This window comes from Mus pahari, chromosome 1 (genome assembly GCF_900095145.1).
Source record: "Mus pahari chromosome 1, PAHARI_EIJ_v1.1, whole genome shotgun sequence".
Classification (NCBI taxonomy): domain Eukaryota; kingdom Metazoa; phylum Chordata; class Mammalia; order Rodentia; family Muridae; genus Mus; species Mus pahari.
This window is the reverse complement of record NC_034590.1, coordinates 71,729,770-71,752,380: the sequence shown is the minus strand read 5'-3', so window position 1 is coordinate 71,752,380 and position 22,611 is coordinate 71,729,770. Positions and strand designations below refer to the sequence as shown.

The window sequence follows — 22,611 nt, the reverse complement described above, 5'->3', positions numbered from 1 at the left end:
AATAGGTAGCATTGGGGGTCAGAGTCTTCCTCCCACTGCTGAGCCCCTGGACTAACCAGGTAGGCGCAGTGCCAGGTCACTGAGCTGCAGGCCCGGGTGATTCCCGGTGCCGACCGGTGCAGGTGAGGTGAGGGTACCCCTGGAGGAGATGGACTGACGCCGTGCGTCCTGCAGGGCTACATGCAGCCACTGAAGCAGCCGGAGAACTCCTTGCTGTGCGACCCGTCTCTGGTGGACGAGATCTTCGACCAGATCCCCGAGCTCCTGGAGCACCATGAGCAGTTCCTGGAGCAGGTGCGGCACTGCGTGCAGACGTGGCACGCCCAGCAGAAGGTGGGAGCCCTGCTCGTCCAGTCGGTGAGTGTCCTTGCCTCGGAGGCTGCAGCCGGAGACCTTGAGTGGGACTGGGACGGGGAGCTGGCACTGCTGCAGACCTGGACCTCGTGCCCAGATGGGTGACATTGATGCTCACCGTGTTCTGGCTCCTTTTTTAATAACCGTGGTTCCTACCCTCCGGCGCTTTTTGCATGCTGGGCATTATCCTGCATAGCATATATCCTATGACCCTGGCCTTGCATGTCACCTGCCACACTCCTCCTCCCAGGAGCCACAGCTTCCTGTGAGCCCCTCATGGTCCTTCAGTGGTGGCTCTGAATTCCAAAGAGCCACAAAAGTAAAGTTTAAAACAAAAACAAAACAAACAAACAAAGCTGGGTGGTGGTGATTCGTGTCTTTAATCTCAGAACTCTGGAGGCAGAGGCAGAGGCATCTCTGAGTTTAAGGCCAGCCTATAGGAGGAGTTCTAAGACAGCCAGGGCTACACAGAGAAACTCTGTCTCAAAACAAAACAAAAGAAAATGAAACAAAAAACCTACAAACAAACAAATATTTCATTTTATTAAATTCCTGCAAACATAATGTACTGCTTCTTCCTAAATTGGCATTTATTTATATAAATTTAATTATACTCAAAAAACTTTTATGTTACATTTTTTTAATTCCCAAGAATTGTTGATGATGACTGATAAATCATAGCTGAACTCAAATTAAGTGTTAACTTAAAACCACATAGTTACAAAAGCAAAACTGGAGAGAATCCTTCCAGAAAATTCCATGAGCCAAAAAGAAGAAATGTTCCACATAGCAAGTTTAAAGCCAGTCAGGGATACATAGTGAAACCATGTCCTTAAAAAACAAAAACAAAAACAGAGTCCTTTCACCTTTGGGCTGTGAGCTTGTTTAAATGTGCTTCTTACGGGGCTGGTGAGATGGCTCAGTGGGTAAGAGCACCCAACTGCTCTTCCGAAGGTCCTGAGTTCAAATCCCACAACCACATGGTGGCTCATAACCATCTGTAACAAGATCTGACGCCCTCTTCTGGAGTGTCTGAAGACAGCTACAGTGTACTTACATATAATGAATAAATAAATCTTTAAAAAAAAAAAAATGTGCTTCTTATGAGGCAGAGTGGGGCCTTCTTAACCTACGTAGGCCTTAGTTTGTCCTTGATCCTTGGAAACTGGTGCCACCAGGTAGGATTAAGTGCTGTTGCCTTCACCCTCTGTCTGGACCTGGCTGCTGTCTGTGGGCTGACAGGGGGCTCCACGAGACAGGCCTTCCCTCATCGGCTCAGGATCAGCCCTGCCCTGTCCAGAGACCGGAACAGTTGGCGTCTTAGAGAATCAGGGACTCCAAGATCTGTATCTTAGCCTGTCCTTGGTGCAGCTGAGACAGGAACCCAGTTGTCCTCCCTTGAGGGAAAGCCACTCCACCCCACCCCCGACCAGCACCTACCACCAGCCAACCAGCAGGATTAGCCACCAGTGTGAACCCTGTCCTGAGCCAGGCTTTGTTCTGCCAGGCGAGAGCCCCTTAGTCAGGCAGCAGGCACATTCCATAAAAGCAGGGTGCAGCTCAGTGCTAAGGGTGGGTTGATTGGTCTGAGAGAGAGGTTCCTCATGGAGGAACGAACTGCACAGGCAGAGTCCCAGAAGCTAGAATAATGTCCTTCCTAGGAAGGTCTGAGGCCTACCTTGCTGGTTTAATGGGATTGAAGACCTGGTGATAGATGTCTGGAAGTGAAAACAAATAACAACAAACAATAAACAAACAAATAACAGCAGCAGCCAACAGGTCTTGGCTCAGCACACATCTAGGCGCATGTATTTGTATGTAGGTATGCATATATGTATATACACACACACACCTGCTCATTCAGTCACGTGTCATACATGCAACACGCATATGTTTCCAGAAAGACAGAGAAGACCTGCCCGACCATTTCAAGTTAAATAGACAGAAGCTAGGACAGGTGAGGACAGGTGACATGGGTGACGCCGAGCCCGCCTAACCTGCTTCCTCACCCACAGTTCTCCAAAGACGTCTTGGTGAACATCTATTCCGCCTATATTGATAACTTCCTCAATGCAAAGGATGCTGTGCGTGTAGCTAAGGAGGCCAGGCCAGCCTTTCTCAAGTTCTTGGAGGTACGTGGACTGGAGTAGGGGTGACGATAACCTCACGTCAGGCTAGCTCTGGGCATCCCAGGAGCTCTTGACCAAAACACTGGTGCTAGCAAGTGTGTCAGCCTCTGCCCTTGGGCTCGCCTGGAGGGACTTGGCTAGGAGCGTGTCTCTTCCTGACGTGTCAGTCCTCACGTGGGAACTCCCTCCACTCTGCCTTGGGTTTCAGCAAAGCATGCGTGAGAACAAGGAAAAGCAGGCGCTGTCCGACCTCATGATCAAGCCTGTGCAGAGAATCCCACGCTATGAGCTTCTGGTGAAGGTAAGCACGGGCCTGGCTGGGCAGGGAGGCCTGGGGGCGGAGCATGTCTGTTCTCAGACTCCAGGCAGGAAAGAAAGTCCTCCACGATGCCTATACCATGGTCTCTCGCGAGCTCTCCATCCCCACCCCAGGACCTTCTGAAGCACACACCGGAAGACCACCCCGACCACCCACTGCTGCTCGATGCTCAGCGCAACATCAAGCAGGTGGCAGAGCGCATCAACAAGGGTGTGCGGAGCGCTGAGGAGGCCGAGCGCCATGCCCGTGTGCTGCAGGAGATCGAAGCCCACATCGAGGGCATGGAGGATGTACGTGCTCCACCCTGCCGTGCCCCATCCTGTCCCTGTCTGTGTCTTCATCTGTCACCCGGATTGTGGCCATCCACGTCCAGGTCTGTGGTCGGCTTGCTTCTGTGACCACAGCGCCCCACCCTTCTGTGTTCTCCTCCTCCTCTGTCTGACCTTGTGTCCCTGTCTGGCAGCCCAGCGATGTAAGCGAGGACAGGATGTCGCTCTGGTTGACATCGTTCATAGAGTGGTCAACCGGCCACTGCAGGGTTGATGGACTAATAACTAGCTCTCTCCTCCCCACCAGCTCCAGGCCCCCCTGCGGCGGTTCCTGAGGCAGGAGATGGTGATTGAAGTGGTAAGGGTTCTCCCATTGGCTGCTTCCTTCAAATACCTTCAACCCACCCAAGTTCACTCTCTGGCACCTGCTGCCCTCGGGTTCCTGCTCCCCAACCACCACACAATGGGAGCCCTGCATGAATCCCAATTCCACATAAGTGGGGGAGAGCCCTCACCCCTCCCTTGGACTCGCTGTTCCTGGGGCACTAGAGTACTATAGGTCGGCCTCTAGACTGTGCACACTCAGCCTGAATGCCACTTTGGACCCTACAGAAGGCAATTGGAGGCAAGAAGGACCGATCCCTCTTCCTGTTCACAGACCTCATTGTCTGTACCACCCTGAAACGGAAGTCAGGCTCTCTGAGGCGCAGCTCCATGAGCCTGTGAGTGGCCAGGGTGGGGCTGGGTGGTGCAGGCAGGAGAGCCATTGATCTATTTCGGGCTCTACTCCCTGCCCCAGCCAGAGCACCCCATTGGCTACCCACAGGTACACAGCAGCCAGCGTCATTGATACAGCCAGCAAATACAAGATGCTGTGGAAGCTGCCACTGGAAGACACAGACATCATCAAGGGTGAGGCTGTCAGAGAGGGGTTCTGCTGTTGGCTTTCCCTCGAGTCTGGCTGCCTGTCTGTTGGTTTCTCTGCTTTTGCGACTCATTTTTCATCCCATATGAGGGGCTGGTTTTGAAGAACCAGGTTAGTTTCCATGCAACCAGATCCATGTATCCGTGCAAGTCATCCTCTTAGTGCCCTGGCAAGTTCTCCAAAGGTTGGCCGTTCTGTGCCCATGTGGCTCTCAATCAGGCCTAGGCCAGTTTTTTTTGTTTTGTTTTTTTGTTTTTTGTTTTTGTTTTGTTTTGTTTTTCTGAAAGCTACCTGTTGATCTTGTTTCTGAGAACTGGGGTCTGGAAGCTCTCCATTTGCCAGACACATCCAGTGTTCAGCAGAAGACTGTGCACTAAGGGAAGTGTGTCTGTCCAAGCTTGACCTTGTCTTAGGTGTCCATGGCTTTCCTCTGTCCTTGCCAGGGGCGTCTCAAGCCACCAATCGGGAGACCATCCAGAAGGCCATCAGCCGCCTGGATGAGGACCTGGCAACCCTGGGCCAAATGAGCAAGCTCTCTGAGAGCCTCGGCTTCCCCCACCAGGTCTGTGCCCTGCACTAAGGCAGTGTTGGCTGGGACTTCCCCTGACCTTGTCTGAGGGACAGACAGTCTTGGCTTTTGCTTGAGGGAGCAGTTGGTCCTGTCACTTATCTGAAGGGGAAAATTATAGTCTTGCTCCCACTTAAGGGAAGTGACAGGTCCGGGGTCTGAGGGGGAGAGAGGCCCATCCCTGTCTGTGGCAGGAGGAGGCTGCCTTCCACCGTCTGAGGGGAGAGACAGGTCCCCTCGGTGCAGGTGCCCATGTGGCGAGACCTTGGCCTGAGGCCCGGGTTCTTTTCCACAGAGTCTGGATGACGCACTGAGGGATCTCTCGGCCGCCATGCACCGGGACCTGTCAGAAAAGCAGGCTCTGTGCTACTCTCTCGCCTTCCCGCCCACCAAGCTGGAGCTGTGCGCCACCCGGCCCGAGGGCACCGACTCCTACATCTTTGAGTTTCCCCACCCCGATGCCCGCCTGGGCTTTGAGCAGGCTTTTGATGAGGCCAAGAGGAAGCTGGGTGAGCCGGGGTTCATGCCGGTGTCTTCTCTCACAGTCCCTGGGCAGAACTCTCTGAACTGTCCTCCTGTCCTCCAGCGTCCCGTGGGGAGGGTGAACTGAGACTTCCACAGCGAAACAGCAGGCTGGGCATTAGCTCTGGCTCCCAGCTTCTCCCTGGGGCGAGGATCTCCTGGACAGAGTCGTTTTAGGACAGGGACCCCAGCATAGGCCTGAACCACCAAGACCTTCCTCTTTCTCAGTATAGACTCAGCTGAGTCCTGGAGAGTTCTTACGTGTACAGCTTAGAGATCCAGGGCTACTCACTGTACAGGAAGGAAAACCAAGGCCAAACACAAGCGGAGCGATCAGTGGCCTCTCATTCTAGCAGAGCTGGCACCCAGCCCTCCCTAGGGAGACTGGAATGGGGAGAGACCAGAGCCAGAGGAAGGTGGGTGCTAAGCAGGGTGTAACTCCTGTCTCCTCTACTACAGCATCCAGTAAAAGCTGTCTAGACCCTGAGTTCCTGAAGGCCATCCCTATCATGAAAACTCGCAGTGGCATGCAGGTGTGTGTGTGCGTGTGGGCCACGTAGACGTGTCTGTTCAAAGCTACATGTGTATGAGGATTTGTTCTGTGTACCGTCTCACATATGTATTTTAAGCATTGTGATTATTCCCCATGTTTGAGTATATACACATGCACATTGCAGGTGTAACGTTCATGGGCATGGGCATATGTTCACAGGCCGTAGATTTGAAGTCTAGTTCACACACCTGTATGAGCTTTCATACCTAACCAATAGGACCAGAGTCACATATTAATTAAACGCATACATTCATGGTCCTATTCGGAGTACATGTATGTGTACATACAGGTTTGGGCGACTTTTCTGTCAGGCATAGTGCATTTGACTGATGTGTAGCATGGTATAGAGATGTATGCAAACCTGCCGCCCCTCTGTTCTGCCGGGGTCGGTCCTGACACGATTCTACCATTCATCTTTCCCTGTCCATTGGGGTTTCCCACAGTTTTCGTGTGCTGCCCCCACCTTCAGCAGCTGCCCAGAGCCGGCGCCAGAGGTCTGGGTGTGCAACAGTGACGGCTACGTAGGTCAGGTGTGCCTGCTAAGCTTGAGGGCGGAACCAGATGTGGAGGCCTGCATCGCTGTTTGTTCTGCCCGCATCCTCTGTATCGGAGCGGTGCCAGGCCTGCAACCTCGCTGCCCGCGGTAAGACCCTGGTGGTGAACCTGCGATGCCACTAGCCTTTGGCCCAGTACACTGAATGTTGACCCGTTGGCGATGGGCGGGGCTGGGAGGTGGGCTGTCCGTGGGCGGGGTCGGACTGGGGTGCTCTCTCGGGCGCCTCCTAGTGGCATCCCTTGTTCCTTTTCCCTTTGCCTCTAGAGAGCAGCCAGAGCCCTTGAGGAACCCCCCAGAGACCACACTGGAGTCCACTGGGCCAGAGCTAGATGTTGAAGCCACAGCTGAGGAGGAGGCAGCGACGCTGGCTGAGCCAGGGCCTCAGCCTTGCCTGCACATTTCCATCTCAGGATCGGGCCTGGAGATGGAGCCAGGCCCTGCCAAGGGTGACCCCCAGCCCGAGTTGGTGCCCTTTGACAGCGACTCTGACGACGAATCTTCACCCAGCCCCTCCGGGACACTGCAGAGCCAAGCCAGCCAATCCACCATTTCCTCCAGCTTTGGTAGTGAGTGTGGGTGGGGATTGAGAGGACGCGAGTGAGGAGACACCAGAGGAGGCAAAGGCTGGAGTCGGTTCACTAGGTGTTAGCTTCTACCAAGTGGGGGGACGGGAATATGAAGACTCAGACACGTCGGGTCCTGGAGACCTTGGAGTACAGTTAAGGAAGACTGGTATTGGGTAGAGTGGCTAGTCCCTCCATCTAGATGTGGCTAGACTTGATTTGATAGCCAGGCAAGGCCTGGGAACCTGTCGTGAGTGCTAAGAGTGAGCAGGGGAAAGGCCTTAGCAGATACAGGGACCAGGGGTAGGAGGGATGTGGCCAGGAGGGACACTGAGGCATAGAAAGATGTCAGATCTCTGCCCGGTGGAGGTGAATAGGGACAGAGATCTTTGTCCCTTTAGATGAAGAAACCCCAAGCTCCAAGGAGGCCACGGCAGAGACGACCAGCTCTGAGGAAGAGCAAGAGCCTGGCTTCCTGTCACTCTCTGGCTCCTTTGGGCCAGGCGGTCCCTGTGGTGCCAGCCCAATGGATGGAAGAGCCCTTCGCCGCTCCAGCCGTGGCTCCTTCACGAGGGGCAGCCTTGAGGACCTGTTGAGCGTGGACCCTGAGGCCTACCAGAGTTCCGTGTGGCTGGGCACCGAGGATGGCTGGTAGGGGCAGGGGAGTCCAAAGCAGAAGTGAGGGTGTGGGGGTTGGGTCTAGTCTCGCGGGGCGGGGTCCCGCCAGCTGCGGGTACCAGAGGGCCTGAAACCCAAGAGAACTAGTACCTGTGTCAGTGCCTGGTGGAGAGGAGGTGGAGGCAGAGAGGGTGGAGCCAGGTGAAGGGATGACACCTGGGGCTGGGAGATTTGACCACTTGTCACAGACGCTCCCCTAACCCACAGTGTCCACGTCTACCAGTCCTCTGATAGCATCCGTGATCGCAGGAACAGCATGAAGCTCCAACACGCTGCCTCCGTGACCTGCATCCTGTAAGGCCCCGGGTTGCCCTTCCCACCCAGAATCGTCTTGGCCAGCTCGTAGGCTGCCTCTGTTCCTCAGCCCCAGCTCTGCTGGCCCCCCTTTTCTGAGGAAGATACAGAACAGAGGCCTGGACCAAGGCCAGCTGTGTGTCTTCCAAACTCTTGGCATGGGTGTGTCAGTGTGGCTTCTCGGCTTCAGGTTCCCCCAGCATTGAGAGTAGAGAGTAAAAAAAAAGGGTGATCTCTGAGGCACAGAACCATTGTCCCTGTGATTTGCTTGGCCCTGGGATGCCCATCTCAGTCTTTGGGAGGTACCTCACTGTCTCCTTTCTCTCAGGTATCTGAATAACCAGGTGTTCGTGTCTTTGGCCAATGGAGAACTGGTAGTCTACCAAAGGGAAGCAGGTACGCACCCCACACACCTGCTTTTGCCCCTCGGTGGTAACTGGGCTCTCGTTTAGGTAAATGGGAACTTCTGAGCCACGGGCCTAGACATATATGAGGCTCTGGGCAATTCCTAGCCCCCCCGCCCACCATATCTTCTCTTATAAGTGGGAACATCCACACCTCTTCAGGGAAGACTGAGACTTCAATTCAGGACCGCACTAAAGTTCTTGTTTTATGTTTTCTTTAACCCATTCCTTCTCTAGGACGTTTCTGGGATCCCCAGAACTTCAAATCGATGACCCTGGGTTCTCAGGGGAGCCCCATTACCAAGATGGTGTCTGTGGGTGGACGGCTGTGGTGTGGCTGCCAGAACCGGGTCCTTGTCCTGAGCCCTGACACATTGCAGCTGGAGGTAGCGGGGGTGGGGGACAGAATGGGTGATTTGGGGTGAGCTGGGGTCACAGGAGAGGCAGATAAGACCAGAGGGACAGAGAGGCATCTAGCCTAGGTGTTAGGACCTTTGACTAAGTCCTGTCTCTTACCAGGCCAGTCTCTACCTGTCCCTGGTCCTCATTTGTACTCTAGGGAGTAAGGAAGAAGGCAAGGTCCCGTAAACGTTAGGATTCCTCAGTTCCATTCCTGCTGTACCCTCCCAGTGCAGTACTGCGGTCCTTGTGAGACAGGGGGCCTTCTTGATGTTGGCATTCCTGTAAGCCTCTGGTCCTTAGTCCTGCTTCGTAAACCAGAAACTTGGGCAGAACTTAGGGGCCACAGGTTTCCTTGGGTTTCGATGAGTTGAAGGTTAAAGCCTGAGGCCAGGCCCTGGCTCTGTGACTAGTCTGGTATGTGACCATGGGCCTTCTTAGGGTGTGACCTTCCTCCTAGGCTTATACTTACCCATCTATCCAGGGAGAGACCAGTGACTGGTCTAACCCCACACGAACTTTAGTCACTCAGGTGCCATAGGGAAAGGGCACCCCTTTTAACTTCCTGAGGATTAAGTGGGCAGGCTTTGAAATTGATCAACCAGACCCAGGACTAAGACTGTCTCGGCTCTCAGTCTGGGCAGGTATCTAGAGAAGTCTGTGGGGAGCTGTGTGTGGGATGGGCAAGGGTGGGGCTCAGGCAGGAGAACCCTGGGAGGCTTACCGACTACCACCTGGTCTCTGCCCTCCTCCCCTACAGCACACGTTCCACGTGGGGCAAGATTCCAGCCGAAGTGTGGCTTGTATGGTCGACTCCAGCCTGGGTGTGTGGGTGACCTTGAAAGGTAGTGCCCATGTATGTCTCTATCATCCGGACACCTTTGAGCAGCTGGCGGAGGTAGATGTCACCCCTCCTGTGCACAGGATGCTGGCAGGTACTGACTTCCCACTCCCATCCTGGGGGAGGCCTTGACACGGTCAGCCTACAGGCTCAAAGATGCTGCTTCCCCCCTCCCCAGGCTCAGACGCCATCATCCGGCAGCACAAGGCAGCCTGCCTGAGGATCACAGCACTGCTGGTGTGTGCGGAGCTGCTGTGGGTGGGCACCAGTGCCGGGGTCGTGCTGACTATACCCACCTCTCCCAGCACCGTCAGCTGCCCACGGGCACCTCTCAGCCCAGCTGGCCTGTGCCAGGGCCACACTGGCCACGTCCGCTTCCTGGCTGCAGTCCAGCTGCCTGAAGGCTTCAACCTTCTATGTTCAACCCCACCGCCTCCCCCAGACACAGGTGGGTCTGCACGTTCCACTCCCATCCAGGGGCTCTGCCAGGGGAGGCTTTAGAAGGGTGGAAAGGCAGAGAACTAGAAGTGAAGCCCTTTATAAGAAATAGGCTGCAGAGCCCTCAAATAAGACTGTGTGAGTGCTCGTGTGTGTGTGTGTGTGTGTGTGTGTGTGTGTGTGTGTGTGTGTGTGTGTGTCTCTGTGTGTCTGTGTGTGTCTGTGTGTGTGTGTCTGTGTGTGTGGCCCCTGAGTGCATGCATGTGTGTGTATGAAGTTGTTGTCCAGGGAAGTGTCATAGGAGTCAGGAAGTGAGCTATAAGCTAATCAGGGAGAGAGATCCATGGAAAATATATTCTGTTGTGTGTGTTTCTTAAATGTATCAGGAAGTAAAGCAGAGCTAGAAATGAGGTACAGGGCAGGAAATGGGCTCAGGAAGTGATGTCCAGAACAGGAAATAGAGCACCAGAAAAGAGAAGAGAGAATCATACACACACACACACACACACACACACACACACACACACACACACACACACACGACAGGAAGTAGGATTAGAAGGCGAAACAGTAGGACAATGAGGTACTTACTTCTCAGAGGTCACAATGCTTTTATAGGACAAGAAACCTTGTTGCCAAGAGGAAGTAACTAAGACTCAGGAGTCAGTAGAACCTAACGTGGGCCCTGTGTGGATCTAGAAAATAGCTGAACCACATTAACTGGGAAGGGGCATCGGGTACAATTATGCATTACATAGCAATAGCTCATGTTCTGAGAGCTGTGTGTTTGGATGATTTCAATGCTGTGGGTGCGTCATAGATCACTTACAGAAACCTGGATGGTGTAAGCCCACAGGGCCTGCCTTACGGTATCTATAAATGGCATTGCCTGTTGCTCTTAGAGCCATGATGAGTAAAACACAAGACTAAATCATGGACAAGAGAACAGGATATAGCAAGCCTGCGGCAGACAGGGCTGCTGCCACTACACCCTGCCTGCTTGCTGTTTACAGTTAAAATTTTTTTTCTTATTTTGAAACAAAGTTTCTCTGTGTAGCCCTGGCTATCCTGGAACTCACTCTGTAGACCAGGTTGGCCTTGAACTCAAGAGATCCACCTGCCTCTGCTCCCAACTGCTGGGATTAAAGGTGTGTGCCACCACCACCTGGTGAACTTTGTTCTATGAAAGCAACCATTGCTTTTAGCTGCTGAGCCATCTCTCTAGATCCTCCTTCTCCTCCTCCTCCTCCCCTCTCCTCCTCCTTCCTCTTTTTCTCCTCCTCCTCCTTCTCCTTTTCTAAAAATAGATCAGGGCCTTTTACTGAACCTGGAGCTCATACAGTAGGCTAGGCTGAGTGGCCAGTGAGCCCCTGGACCCTCCTGTCTCTGCCTCCCCAGTACTGGACTTACAGACACATACCCACTGCACTCCGGGCTTTGGATGGATGCAGGGGATATGAACTCAAGTCCTCAGGTTTTCTGTGCAAACGCTTCACAGACTGAACTGTCTCCAGCCACCCCATCCCAGCCTGTGCTTTCTAATCAGGCATGACATCAATCTCCTAGCCACTTTCCATATTTATTATTGCTGCACATATACGTCCTCTTTATGTAACTACACAATGAATTTTGGCCAATGGGACTAAAAAACCCTTATCACGGGGCTGGTGAGATGGCTCAGTGGGTAAGAGCACCCGACTGCCCTTCCGAAGGTCCAGAGTTCAAATCCCAGCAACCACATGGTGGCTCACAACCATCCATAACAAGATCTGATGCCCTCTTCTGGAGTGTCTGAAGACAGCTACAGTGTATTTACATATAGTAAATAAATAAATCTAAAAAAAAAAAAAAAAAAAAACCCTTATCACTAAGGGACGTTGTGTCCATCTTACTGGCAACGAGTCACAATGTTCACATGTCCAAGGTATAAACAGACCTACTGTGAGGCCATAAAAAGTACATAAAAGTGTAGCACAGCTGGGCATGGTGGCGCACGCCTTTAATCCCAGCACTTGGGAGGCAGAGGCAGGCAGATTTCTGAGTTCGAGGCCAGCCTGTTCTACAGAGTGAGTTCCAGGACAGCCAGGGCTACACATATTCATTTATGTGCAGAGCATATGTTATGTGTGTAGCACATATGTTACTGGGTTGTTTATTTTCTTTTTATCTTTTCTAGGCTTTGTTTTTGTTTGGAAATTGATCCAGAGCAGTGTACATGCAAAGACCTTTCCTGCCCTGTGAACATGCTAAGCTTGTTAGCTGTCTCCAGAGTACACACCTACTGCTTACATGATACACACCTACTGCTTACATGAAAAAGGTCTATTAGCCAGGTGATGTTGGCATATGCCTTTGCTCCCAGCGCTCAGGAGGAATCTCTTGAGTTCGAGGCCAGCCTGGTCTACAGAGGGAGTTTAGGACAGACAAGGCTACACAGAGAGACTGTCTCAGGAAAAAGAAAAGAAAAGGCCAAAGTTCAGTTCCCAACACTCAAATCGGGTGGCTCTCCAGTACATACAAACACACACACACACACACACACACACACACACACACATAAAATAACTCTTAATAAATGCAATAATGATGATGATGGTGGTGGTGGTGGTAGTGGTGGTGTAGATCCATGCAGCAGGCAGTGCTCACACACACCTTTAGTCCCAGCACTCAGGAGGCAGAAATCGGAGGCTCTCTGGGAGTTCAAGACCAGCCTGGTCTACAGAGCAAGTTCCAGGACAGCCAGGCCTACACAGAGAAACCCTGTCTCAAATCCCCCCACACACACCAAAACAGTAGAAAGCTGAGGGCTGTGGCACAAAGCTTTAGTCCCAGCACTCAGGAGGCTGAGGCAGCGCTAGGCCAGCCTGGTCTAAGGAGCAAGCATGCGTGCGCGTGTGCACGTGCACACACATACAAACACACCACACAGACACAGGCACACAGACACACACACACACAGGCATAAGAAGTGTGATTGCTGAGCTGGGCGTGGTGGCACACGCCTTTAATCCCAGCACTGGGGAGGCAGAGACAGGTGAATTTCTGTATTCGAGGCCAGCCTGGTCTACAAAATGAGTTCCAGGACAGCCAGGGCTACACAGAGAAACCCTGTCTCGAAAAACCAAAAAAAAGAAGTGTGATTGCCAAGTAGACTTTTCTTTCAATATGGAAAATCTTGGCTAACAGGAAGTGTGTGTCTTATTATCTTCCTGGGATGTAGGATGTAGACGTTCAAGCAATGATAGGACATGAAGCTACAAGTTGCCTCAGGTTAATGATCCCTGCCCTTGTTCCCCAGGCCCTGAGAAGCTGCCATCCCTGGATCACCGGGACTCCCCTCGGCGCCGAGGCCCCACCTCAGCCAGGCCTAAAATGCTGGTTATCAGTGGTGGTGATGGCTCTGAGGACTTCCGACTCAGCAGCGGGGGTGGTGGCAGCAGCGAGACCGTGGGCCGAGATGACAGCACAAACCACCTGCTCCTGTGGCGGGTGTGAGCCTGCCCTCTGTGGTCCAGGACTCACCTGTCCACCTGCCCTCAGCCTGTCTCCTCCCAGGCCACATGCAGACCTTGAGCAGAATGTCCGAGCAGGGGCAGACCACGTGGACTCTGTCTCATCTTTGTGGAAGCATCCCTGGTAGAAGGCCACCAGCGAGGCCGAGGCCTCTCGTACCCACTGCCTACCCTAGCGCTCCCCTTTGGGAGCAGGGTAGAGATGTGGGGGCTGCCCAGGACCTCTGTCCCTGAAGCTTCTACCAAAGACACAGCCAGGCCTGGACCCCACAGGGCTGGGGAGGCCGTGTGCAATATGTGGAGAGCTCTGTGGGGCAGTGCGAAGGCTAAGGGGCAGAGACCCTTTCCTATGTACAGTATTTATGTTACTTTCTATATGAGTACTTTCCAAAGCACTTATTTATGCAGTGACCTGGGGCAGGACGTGATGTGAGGAAAAGACAGGAGGGAAAAAGCCTGTCCCTGCCTGAGAGGCCACCCTGGAACCCTAACCAAGTCGTCCTGGAAGGAGCAATGCCTGTGTGTTACACACACACACACACCACTCACATTCACTCTGCATGTTCAGGGCACTAAGACACTGTCCCTTAACATAAGTTCCAGCCCTCCCTGGTGGCGCTGCCATCCTAATTCAGAAGCAGTCAGCTCCTTATTCTCACTGGAGAGCTCCCCAGGGGTTAGCATTTCCAAGGTGATGCCTGAGGGTCCCCAATGGTAGGTCTGGGACCGGGCTTTCTCAGGTAAGAGAAAAGGGCCTTCAGTCCTCACAGCAGGCTCAAGCCCCAGCTCCTGCCTCCCCATGTCTCATGCACTGGCACGATGGTCACCTTGTGGGAACCTATGAGTCTCCTTTCTCTGACCACTGAATTGAGTCCCTCTCTAAACACTCACCCTGCCAAGGGCAGCCCCTTCAGGAAGGACATCCCACCCCCACCCCCAGAGTTGAGGGGCTAGACATAACCTTTTTAACTGAGAAGGCCGTCCCTCACCGCCAGGCTGCAGGGAGCCACCCTGACCCTCAGCCCCTTGCTTCAGCTACAACTCCAAAGGTCTGGTTTCAGATAGGGTTTGTTTGTTCTGTTTGATTTTGTTTTTCTTTGGGGTGGGTGGGTCACTGTGGTCTTAGATGATGTTTCTCTTGCTACCAAACAGCCTTGTTTTAACTCTCCTCAGATGATGAAATTTAAAGAGTCAATAAATAGAAACACCAAATGATGACTCCCCCAGGCCTTGGGCCATCATGGCCTCCTGCCAGCTGTCTCCCCAAGGACGAGGGCTCCCTGACTCTGATTCAATTGGGCCAAAGGGAGGAGATAAAGAAGTCCTGGGGTGATGGGGTTGACACTGACCTGTGTTGTCACGGGCAGACTGTGGGTATCTGGGCTTCAGTCTCCTTAGAAGAACCAAGGAATTCTGAATGTTAGAATTCCTTACAACTCCTATGCGTATCAATAGCGTGTCAGTCTAGAGCTCTCGAGTCAGTCTGGGTTTGGGCTTGGAAGTAGAGTTCCTGTCCCACAGAGGTGCCACCCAAGTCTGTCTGATTCTGGCCCAGAGAGATGTGTCACTAAACTAGACTGCAAAGAATCTAAGTGCCCAGCAACATGGGGCTGCTCTCTAGGGGCCAAGAGCCCCCACACCATGGTGTCCCCATGGGACTTAGTGGCCCTCACAGCAGAGGTCAGGTTATGCCGCATATCTGCTTAGGTAGCCCAAACAAGTCACTTAAAAATTCACTTTCCTGGACTGGAACAATAATAAAGTTTAGTGGTTAAGAGCACAGGCTGCTCTTCGAGAGGACCCAGGTTCAGTCCCCAGCAGCTCACAGCCATCTATAACTCTAATCCCAAGGGAATCAGATGCCCTCCAGGTCTCCAGGGATACGGCATGCATGTGGCCACAAACCCCCGTGCAGGCAAAACACCCATACACACAAAATAATACATTTTCAATAAAAGAAAGTCTGTTTCTGCACCGAACAGATAGTTCAGTTGACAGACTATGCTTGGCATGTGGGAAAACTGAAGCAGGGTATTCTTGAGTTCAAAGCCAGCTTAGAGAAGTTATGATGATACGTGCCTATAATCTTAGCGCTTGAGAGTCACTGGCCAGTGAGTCTCTGAATTCACCTGGCATATTCTAGGAAAGCCAGAGCTGCATGGTGAAACCCCTTCCCCATTTCAAAACAATGGTTCTACATGGCAACACACACACACACACACACAAAGAAAAAAGGAGAAAGTGTAGGTGTGTGCTTTATTAACTCACATGCATCCCTCGGGTCTGTTGGGTCTTCAACACCACAGGATGTGTAGAGGACATCTTGCTAGCAGCATTTTTTGTGAGGAGATGGTTGTGCCCGTGTGGAATTCAGGATGAAACGGAAGGAACACAGGCTTTGCACGGAACAGCTGCTCTTTGGAATCTTGTCTGATACCAGCCATGCAACCAGGCTGAGTTATTTCCTTCTTGGTAACGGGCCCTGATAACCTCTTTTCCTCTACAGGATGGTTGGCTAGTGCATATACTTCTTGGAATGCAAAGAGGCCACTTCTGGCCCTTAAATCTAAATGGTGCCTGCGTCTGGAGACCTGAGCTGGCAATCAGAGCCCAGTGATCTACATGTTGAAGGCCCTCCTCAGGTTCCTCCCTGCTGCCACTAATCCAGTTATTTGCATTTCTGACAGTGGCTGTCACCCTCAGCCATTTCTGCTACTCCAGGATTTCTGACCCTAGACAGGCTCAAAGCAGACTTCACTTTCAGGACTAGATACACAGGGCTGGGTCTGCGCTATCCTCACTGGGAATAGGGCTGGCACATGGCACAGCCACTGAGAAAACAGCCTGCCAGGGCATGGGCTGGCCTGAGGACAGGTGCCCGTGTGGGTCAGGCATTCAGCATGTGCCAGTTTGCTGTGAGTAGGGCGGTCCTGAGGGAACAGGCCTCAGGCTCATCCCCAAGGGAGGCTCCTGGAAAAATTACAACCTGGGCTGTTCATTATAGTTCTCCAGGGGCACAGGCCCACGGAAGGCCATTTAAATGAAAACCTTAGCCAGGACCCAGGTACAGTATGTTTATTGGGAGGCACTGATCTACAGCACTTGTATGAGGAAGTACACAGTGTACAGCTCAGTGGGTGTATAGAATGGCCAAGAGGCATCTATCACCCCAACAGCTCTCCTTATACTCATGGCCACCCAGGCTTGAGACACTGGGGTGTGGTCTCCCCAGACAGCATAGAGAACTGCCTTAAAGGGCATGATTGTGGGTGAGAGGACGCAGGACCAGGGTTTGGTGTGAAGCAGGAATATGCAAGGAGGGGTGTAACATGCAGGGGAGGGGGTGTAAGATGCAAGGAGAAGCGTAAGAGCCTGATGTGAACGGCCTGTTGTTCAGGTAGGACGAGAGAAGGCTGAGGGAGCTAGGACGGATGCTCTGAGGGCAGGGTGTGTTCTCTTGCTTCATCCCTAAGCCTACTTGCTGTAGCAAGCATCGTACAATAAGTGCTCAATAAATGTTGAATTCATGTTTAATGAAATAAACGTTGGAGAATCCAGGTGAGACACAGCTGTATGTCTTTTTTTGTTTTTTGAAGCAGTGTCTGTAGCTGAGGATGACCTTGAACTTCTGATCTTCCTGCCTTGAACGCTGGGATTAGACATGAGTACCACCATAACTGATTTATTTAATGCTGGAATCAAACCCAGGGCGGTTCTCACGCTAGGCAAGCATTCTGCCCGAGACACATCTCGGAGCTATAGGCCTTCCATACTAGGGAACTGTAAACTCAGCTTCTTTTGGCTGCTTGCTGAACGCCACAGCTGGGCTCCTCGGATCCTTAAAGTGGTCCGGGAAGGTTGCTGCCACTATTTCCTTCTGACAAGGAAACTGAGGTGGAGGCTCAGTGTCTTCTTCCTCAAGGTCATTCACCTATGAGAACTGGACTCAGACCCTCAGGTCTTGATACTTTGTGGGAGAGAAGGAGGTGGCCGCACAGGTATTTGGAAGAGTCCCGTGGCCAGAGCCACATCTAGGTCTCACATTCAAACTGCTCTGAGAAGTAACTCCTGCTGGATCCCAGAGGAGAGAGTGAGTCGGAGCCAAAGACTATCCGCTCAAAGAGCTGCTTCTGCGGACTCCGGCAGGCTAGAGACAAAGCCAGAATTTAGCTAGGTTGACTCTTAAGGACGGTGAAACTTAGGGACCAGGACTTACTAGTGAACACAGAAAGGCCGGGTTGACACTAGGGAACAGACTCTAGGCTTGAAAGTTTCTCATGGTCAGAAAAGTCAGAAAAAGTCTCTTAGGATGAGAAGAGTCAAAAGGCCCACACTTGGGGCAATCCTCATCACACTGGTCTGTAGGTCTAGAGAGCTTGGCAGGACAGCAGAAGTCTGGCTAAGGCCCTGTCTTAGTCTTGAGCTGAGCCTGGGGAGGGGAGGGGGTACCCAAGGATTAGAGAGCAAACCAGCCCTAGCCTCTGCTCTCTGGTACCTGGAGGCAAATTCTTGATTCTGTGCACCCCACTGACCTCTGAGAGCCCTTCACATCTTTTGCATGCTTGCCAAACACCACCTCTGTCTCTCTGTCCTTAAGCCACAAGATGGTTGCAGGAAGTGGCAAGGGGAAGTGCTATTTTGGGCTCAATTATGGCCAGTGAGGAGCCTTGATGGGCACAGGCAAGTAGACAGGCATCCAAGCATGGTCAGGGGTAGAGTGCAGGACAGACCTGCAGAGGAGGCCAGGGAGCAGGTTTGGAGATAAATGTAGGCAGAGCCCCAGATGCTGTGTTTTGGGAAGGTGCCCAGAGCAAGGGCTGAGGCAGAGAAGGTGTGTGTGTTGGGGGAGGGGGCAGACTGGAGCTCCAGATTCCAGTGTCCCTCTTGAAGCTGATGGCTCTCTGCAGATACTATACTCAGGGAAATCAAGTCACTTGCTTAAGGCTACCCAGCCTGTCACTGAGACAGCTAGGACTTGACCTTTATCTGTGTGACACCAAAGCATGTATTCCTCAGTTTCCCCTATTCCTCTCCTCTATGCCGCTTAACCTCAAACACTTCAGCAAAGCTACGTCCCTCCCAGGAATGGTCCGGGACCTCAAGACCCTTGATCTGTCCAAGTAACTGGGCTGCACGTCTGACCTAGGTAGACGTAGCCCCACGGCCTATAGTCAGTTCGTGGCTCCAGATCCCTCTCGGACTCTCCTACCCCACAGGGCATGAGGAAGCCCTCTCCTTTTCCTTCCTGAGCACAATCAGGTGGGCCAAGAGGACCCAAGACCAGAGAAGACAGACATAGCTGAGAGTGCTGGGCCTCCAAGGGGGTTGGTAAGGGAGAGTGTCAGGACACAATCCCACCCAGCGTGGTTCCAGACCTGGCCTAGGGTCTAGACTTAAATGCAGGCTGAGCTAAGTGAGTCCTTGGACAGAGAGCCCCAGCTTAGCACCCGCCCAGCTCTGGATCCCAGTCTTACTTAGCTGGAGCAGAGCATTGAAACAAGCGTGGGGGCTAGAGGGATGGCTCAGCAGTTAAGAGCATTGGCTGCTCTTCCAGAGGTCCTGAGTTCAATTCCAGCACCCGAATGGTGGATCACAACTGTCTATAACTGTCTGTAGTTCTATGGGATCCTATTCTCTCTTTTGTTGCGCAGATGTACATGCAGAAAAAAAAAAACAAACACCCACATACATAGAATGCATAAATAAATTAAAAAAGAAACTTAAGCCTGTAGCTTTAGTGGTGGCCTTTGGTATCCATGACTTCCGTATCTTCCAACTCAGCTAACTATGGATGGAAATTTTATTATTGTTGTTGTTTTGTTTTGTTTTGTTTTGAGATAGGGTCTTTCTATATAGAAAGTAGTCCTGGCTGTCCTGGAACCTATTATATACACCAGGCTGAATTTGAACTCACAGAGATTCTCCTGCCTCTGTCTCTTGCATGCTACGATTAAAGTCTTGAGTCCATACCTAGTGGATGGAAATTTTAGACTTTACAATAGTCACATCTGTCCTGAGAGGGTCCAAACTTTGTCCCTATAATTATTCCCTAAATAATATAACAACTGTTTCCACAGCATTTGTGTTGTGTATCACAAGTAATCTAGAGAGAGTTTAAAGTATGTGGGGAACTGGACAGTGACCGTACAAACATTCTATTCATTTTATACCAGGGACTTGATGATATTCTGCAGCATTTGCTGCCAGTGCAGTTCTGGAACTGGAGATGGAGGCTGGCTTTCAATATAGCCAGCAGGGGGCGCCTGCAGCCACCTGTTCAAAGATTTCTCAAAACAACCATATCCTGGTAGCTCTGGAAGTGTGACACAAGATTTCTACCTCAACAAGCCAGGCATGGACTTGTAGTCCCTAGCTCCTCCCCTGCTGTGGGTCACTATGAAAACTCATTCCAACTTGCTGAGCACCAGCCTTCTCCGCTTGCAGTGTGAGAGGCTGTACACGAGATAGTCTCTGAGGCACTCCGGACTGAGTGCCAAGATTTGGTGAGGTCACTTGAGATGCCAGAATCTTAGAGAACCTATGATTTTGAGTCTGCTCTGGAGCTGAGTGAGTCTCCAAGCAGCATCAAAAGCCAGCCCCAAATGTGTGGCTGTCACCCTTCCTTCTCTGCCTCCAGACTCCTGGGGAGGGTTCCTGTTGGGAAAGACTTGGGAGTCACAGTCAGCTAGACAAAGAGCCAGCAAGTCCTACCAGCAGTAAATAATAATTAGGCTCCTTCAGAACCCAGGGTGCAAGAAAGGGACATGTGTACTCTTGGGAACCTGTGCTGTGAAGGTGACTTCCACAGAGATTGAGAGTGACCTTCAGGGGTTGGGTGGCCCAGTTTTCAGAGGTGGATACTGGCAGAGCTTCTCAGAGAGTTGTCAGTAGAGATGGGCCCGCGCCTTCTTGGGAAAGTCAGACTAGTTGTGAGTCCAAAGCCTACATCCCTATTGGACTATTATGTGGTACTGGAAATATCATTATCTGGGATTTGAAAATTGGGATACAGAAGGTCCATATTATACTAATAAAACATTTCAAAAAAGCCTGAGAGATGGCTTGCTTGGTAAAATGCTTGTGACCTGAGTTCAGTCCCTAAAACCTAGGTTTATAAATAAGCAAATAAACAAAATAAAAATAAAGGCTAGAGAGATGGCTCGGGGGGTTAAGAACACTGACTGTTCTTCCAGAGGACCCTGGTTCAATTCCCCGCACTGACATGGAGGTTAACAATCGTGTATAATTTCAGACGCCCTCCTCTGGCCTCCTTGGGCACTTGGCTTTCAAGTGGTGCCCAGACATATATGCACACAAATTGCTATATGCATAAAATATAATAGAAAATTCAAACAAAGTAAAATTGAGGAAAATGGTCACAGTGAAACTTACTTTTCTGCTACAGCAGGCAGGAGGCAGAGGCAGGCGGGTCTCTGTGAGTCTGAGGCCAACTCAGTCTACATACATGGTGATGGCTCAATAAAGAGGAAAAAAACCTCGGAAGTAGAGAATGTTCAGGCAACACTGAGCACTTCACTGTTCCCCAGTGGGGCTCTGGGCCTGTCCCCAGATTTCACAATTGACATTGAATGTGTTGGGTCTCTTTTTTTCCAGGACAGGGTATCACTTTGTATCCTTGGCTGGCTTGCAGTTCCCTATGTAGACCAGGCTGGCACGGAACTCACAGAGATCTGGTTGTCTCTGCCCTCAGAGCTCCGGGGTTACAAGCGCATGTCACTAGACCTGCTGGGCTCATGATTTTGACACCGGTAACCTGGAACTTTTTCTGTCCTGTCCCCAAACCTGGGCTCAGCCCAGGGAAATGGAAACCCTTCCCCTCCCTCTCTTCTCTCAGGTGTCCAGTTCTCCTCCTGGAATTTCCCAAGCTCTGGGGACCCGACCTTTCCTTTCCTTTCTGTGGCTCAAATTCTATGACTTAATTTGTTTACCAGCCCACCCATTTCCAATAGACATATTTACCTTCCTCAACCTCTTTCGTGAGCTGTGATTATCCTGATTCCAGCCTGGCCTCTGTCTCCAACACTGGGTTCTTCTGTGCTGTCCGAGTTTCTTCTTGGCTCTGCTCTCCTGGCCACCTTAGATTCTTTGAATGATGCCGGGGGAGGGGAGAGGTAATGGAAGAGGAGGCTGTGGGAGCTGAGCGGCTACTGCTAGTACCGACACACCATACTACACAGGGGCCCAGTTTATAGAGGCAAGAATGCAGTGGCTAGTGCCCTGGCTTCTGCAACGATGTCTCATAGTGTTGGCCACTCTTTTGTGTTTGCTTGCTTGTGAAATAATGTCTCCATATGTAGCCCAGGCTGGCTTGGAACTCAGGAGCTTCCTGCCTCCGCCTCCCAAGTCCTGATCTCCTGGCCTCCCGGCCCATCCCCCGCCATTCTTGGTGCCAGTCCCGAACCTGTGGGCGATCTGCAGATGCTGTCTCCCGATTATCTCAAGAGTCTCTCAGCAGGTAGCAGTGTCTTGGAGAAGAGCAGGCAGGTGTAGAACAATAGAGCCAGCTAAGTCGGAAGGTTTCACCCCAGGCGGTCTCATGCTCCAGTAGCAGCAAGGCCAAAGTCAGCGTGCTTCAAGGCTGGGGGAGGGAACACCCCACCTAGCTAATAAGAGAGACTATAAAGAATACTCACCTGGTGAATTCCTTTAGAACCTGGCCTAAATAACCCCTCCTTCAGGGTAGCTGGTTCCTCCCCAAAGTAGGTAGGACAAGTGATACTCCTCTCCCTAACACCAGCTGTCCCACTCTTCTATCATCAATGCCAGCCATCACAGTGTCCAGTGGAGGACAGGAGAAGAAGGGGCCGGGAGGCCAGGAGACCAGGACTCTTAGTAAACTTTGAAGCCTTGAACAGAAAATTATGTCTTGGCCTCCATCGTTTCTCTCGCCGTTTTCTCCCATACAGCTCCTGCTTTCCACTCAGGAACCCAGTTAGTGTGGCCGCAGGCGGCTACAGTGGGGGATTCTAGAAACCAGCTTGGGTCTCATCCTAGACACTGAGGGTGCTCTTACCCACAACCAATTCCAAAGACTACTCCCAGGAAATGGCAGGTGTGGCTCTAGTTACACAGGCAATGGTGACAGAATCTGAGCAGCATTCATGTCTCAAGCACCTTTTCGCTGCATCACACAAGACCAGATTTCTTACACACACACACACACACACACACACACACACACACACACACACACACACACACACACACACACACACACACACACACACCCACCCCCGCCGCGCCCCAAGGGATGCATCTGAAGAGCA

General features: G+C 51.9%; 1 protein-coding gene across 1 annotated transcript in view; it reads left to right on the top strand.

Moving 5' to 3' along the window:
* Arhgef17 (Rho guanine nucleotide exchange factor 17) overlaps window positions 1-14,532 on the top strand; it is a 58,625-nt gene extending 44,093 nt beyond the window's left edge. The window contains exons 3-21 of the mRNA XM_021191408.1: window positions 175-357; window positions 2,370-2,486; window positions 2,692-2,784; window positions 2,916-3,092; window positions 3,379-3,429; window positions 3,684-3,793; window positions 3,898-3,983; window positions 4,440-4,558; window positions 4,860-5,073; window positions 5,546-5,619; window positions 6,083-6,282; window positions 6,460-6,761; window positions 7,160-7,409; window positions 7,644-7,730; window positions 8,059-8,126; window positions 8,372-8,520; window positions 9,294-9,468; window positions 9,553-9,822; window positions 13,111-14,532. Coding sequence (XP_021047067.1) covers window positions 175-357; window positions 2,370-2,486; window positions 2,692-2,784; window positions 2,916-3,092; window positions 3,379-3,429; window positions 3,684-3,793; window positions 3,898-3,983; window positions 4,440-4,558; window positions 4,860-5,073; window positions 5,546-5,619; window positions 6,083-6,282; window positions 6,460-6,761; window positions 7,160-7,409; window positions 7,644-7,730; window positions 8,059-8,126; window positions 8,372-8,520; window positions 9,294-9,468; window positions 9,553-9,822; window positions 13,111-13,307 — 2,922 coding nt within the window. The 3' untranslated portion in view covers window positions 13,308-14,532. The remainder of the gene's footprint in view (window positions 1-174; window positions 358-2,369; window positions 2,487-2,691; window positions 2,785-2,915; window positions 3,093-3,378; window positions 3,430-3,683; window positions 3,794-3,897; window positions 3,984-4,439; window positions 4,559-4,859; window positions 5,074-5,545; window positions 5,620-6,082; window positions 6,283-6,459; window positions 6,762-7,159; window positions 7,410-7,643; window positions 7,731-8,058; window positions 8,127-8,371; window positions 8,521-9,293; window positions 9,469-9,552; window positions 9,823-13,110) is intronic.
* Window positions 14,533-22,611: the final 8,079 nt, after the last annotated feature.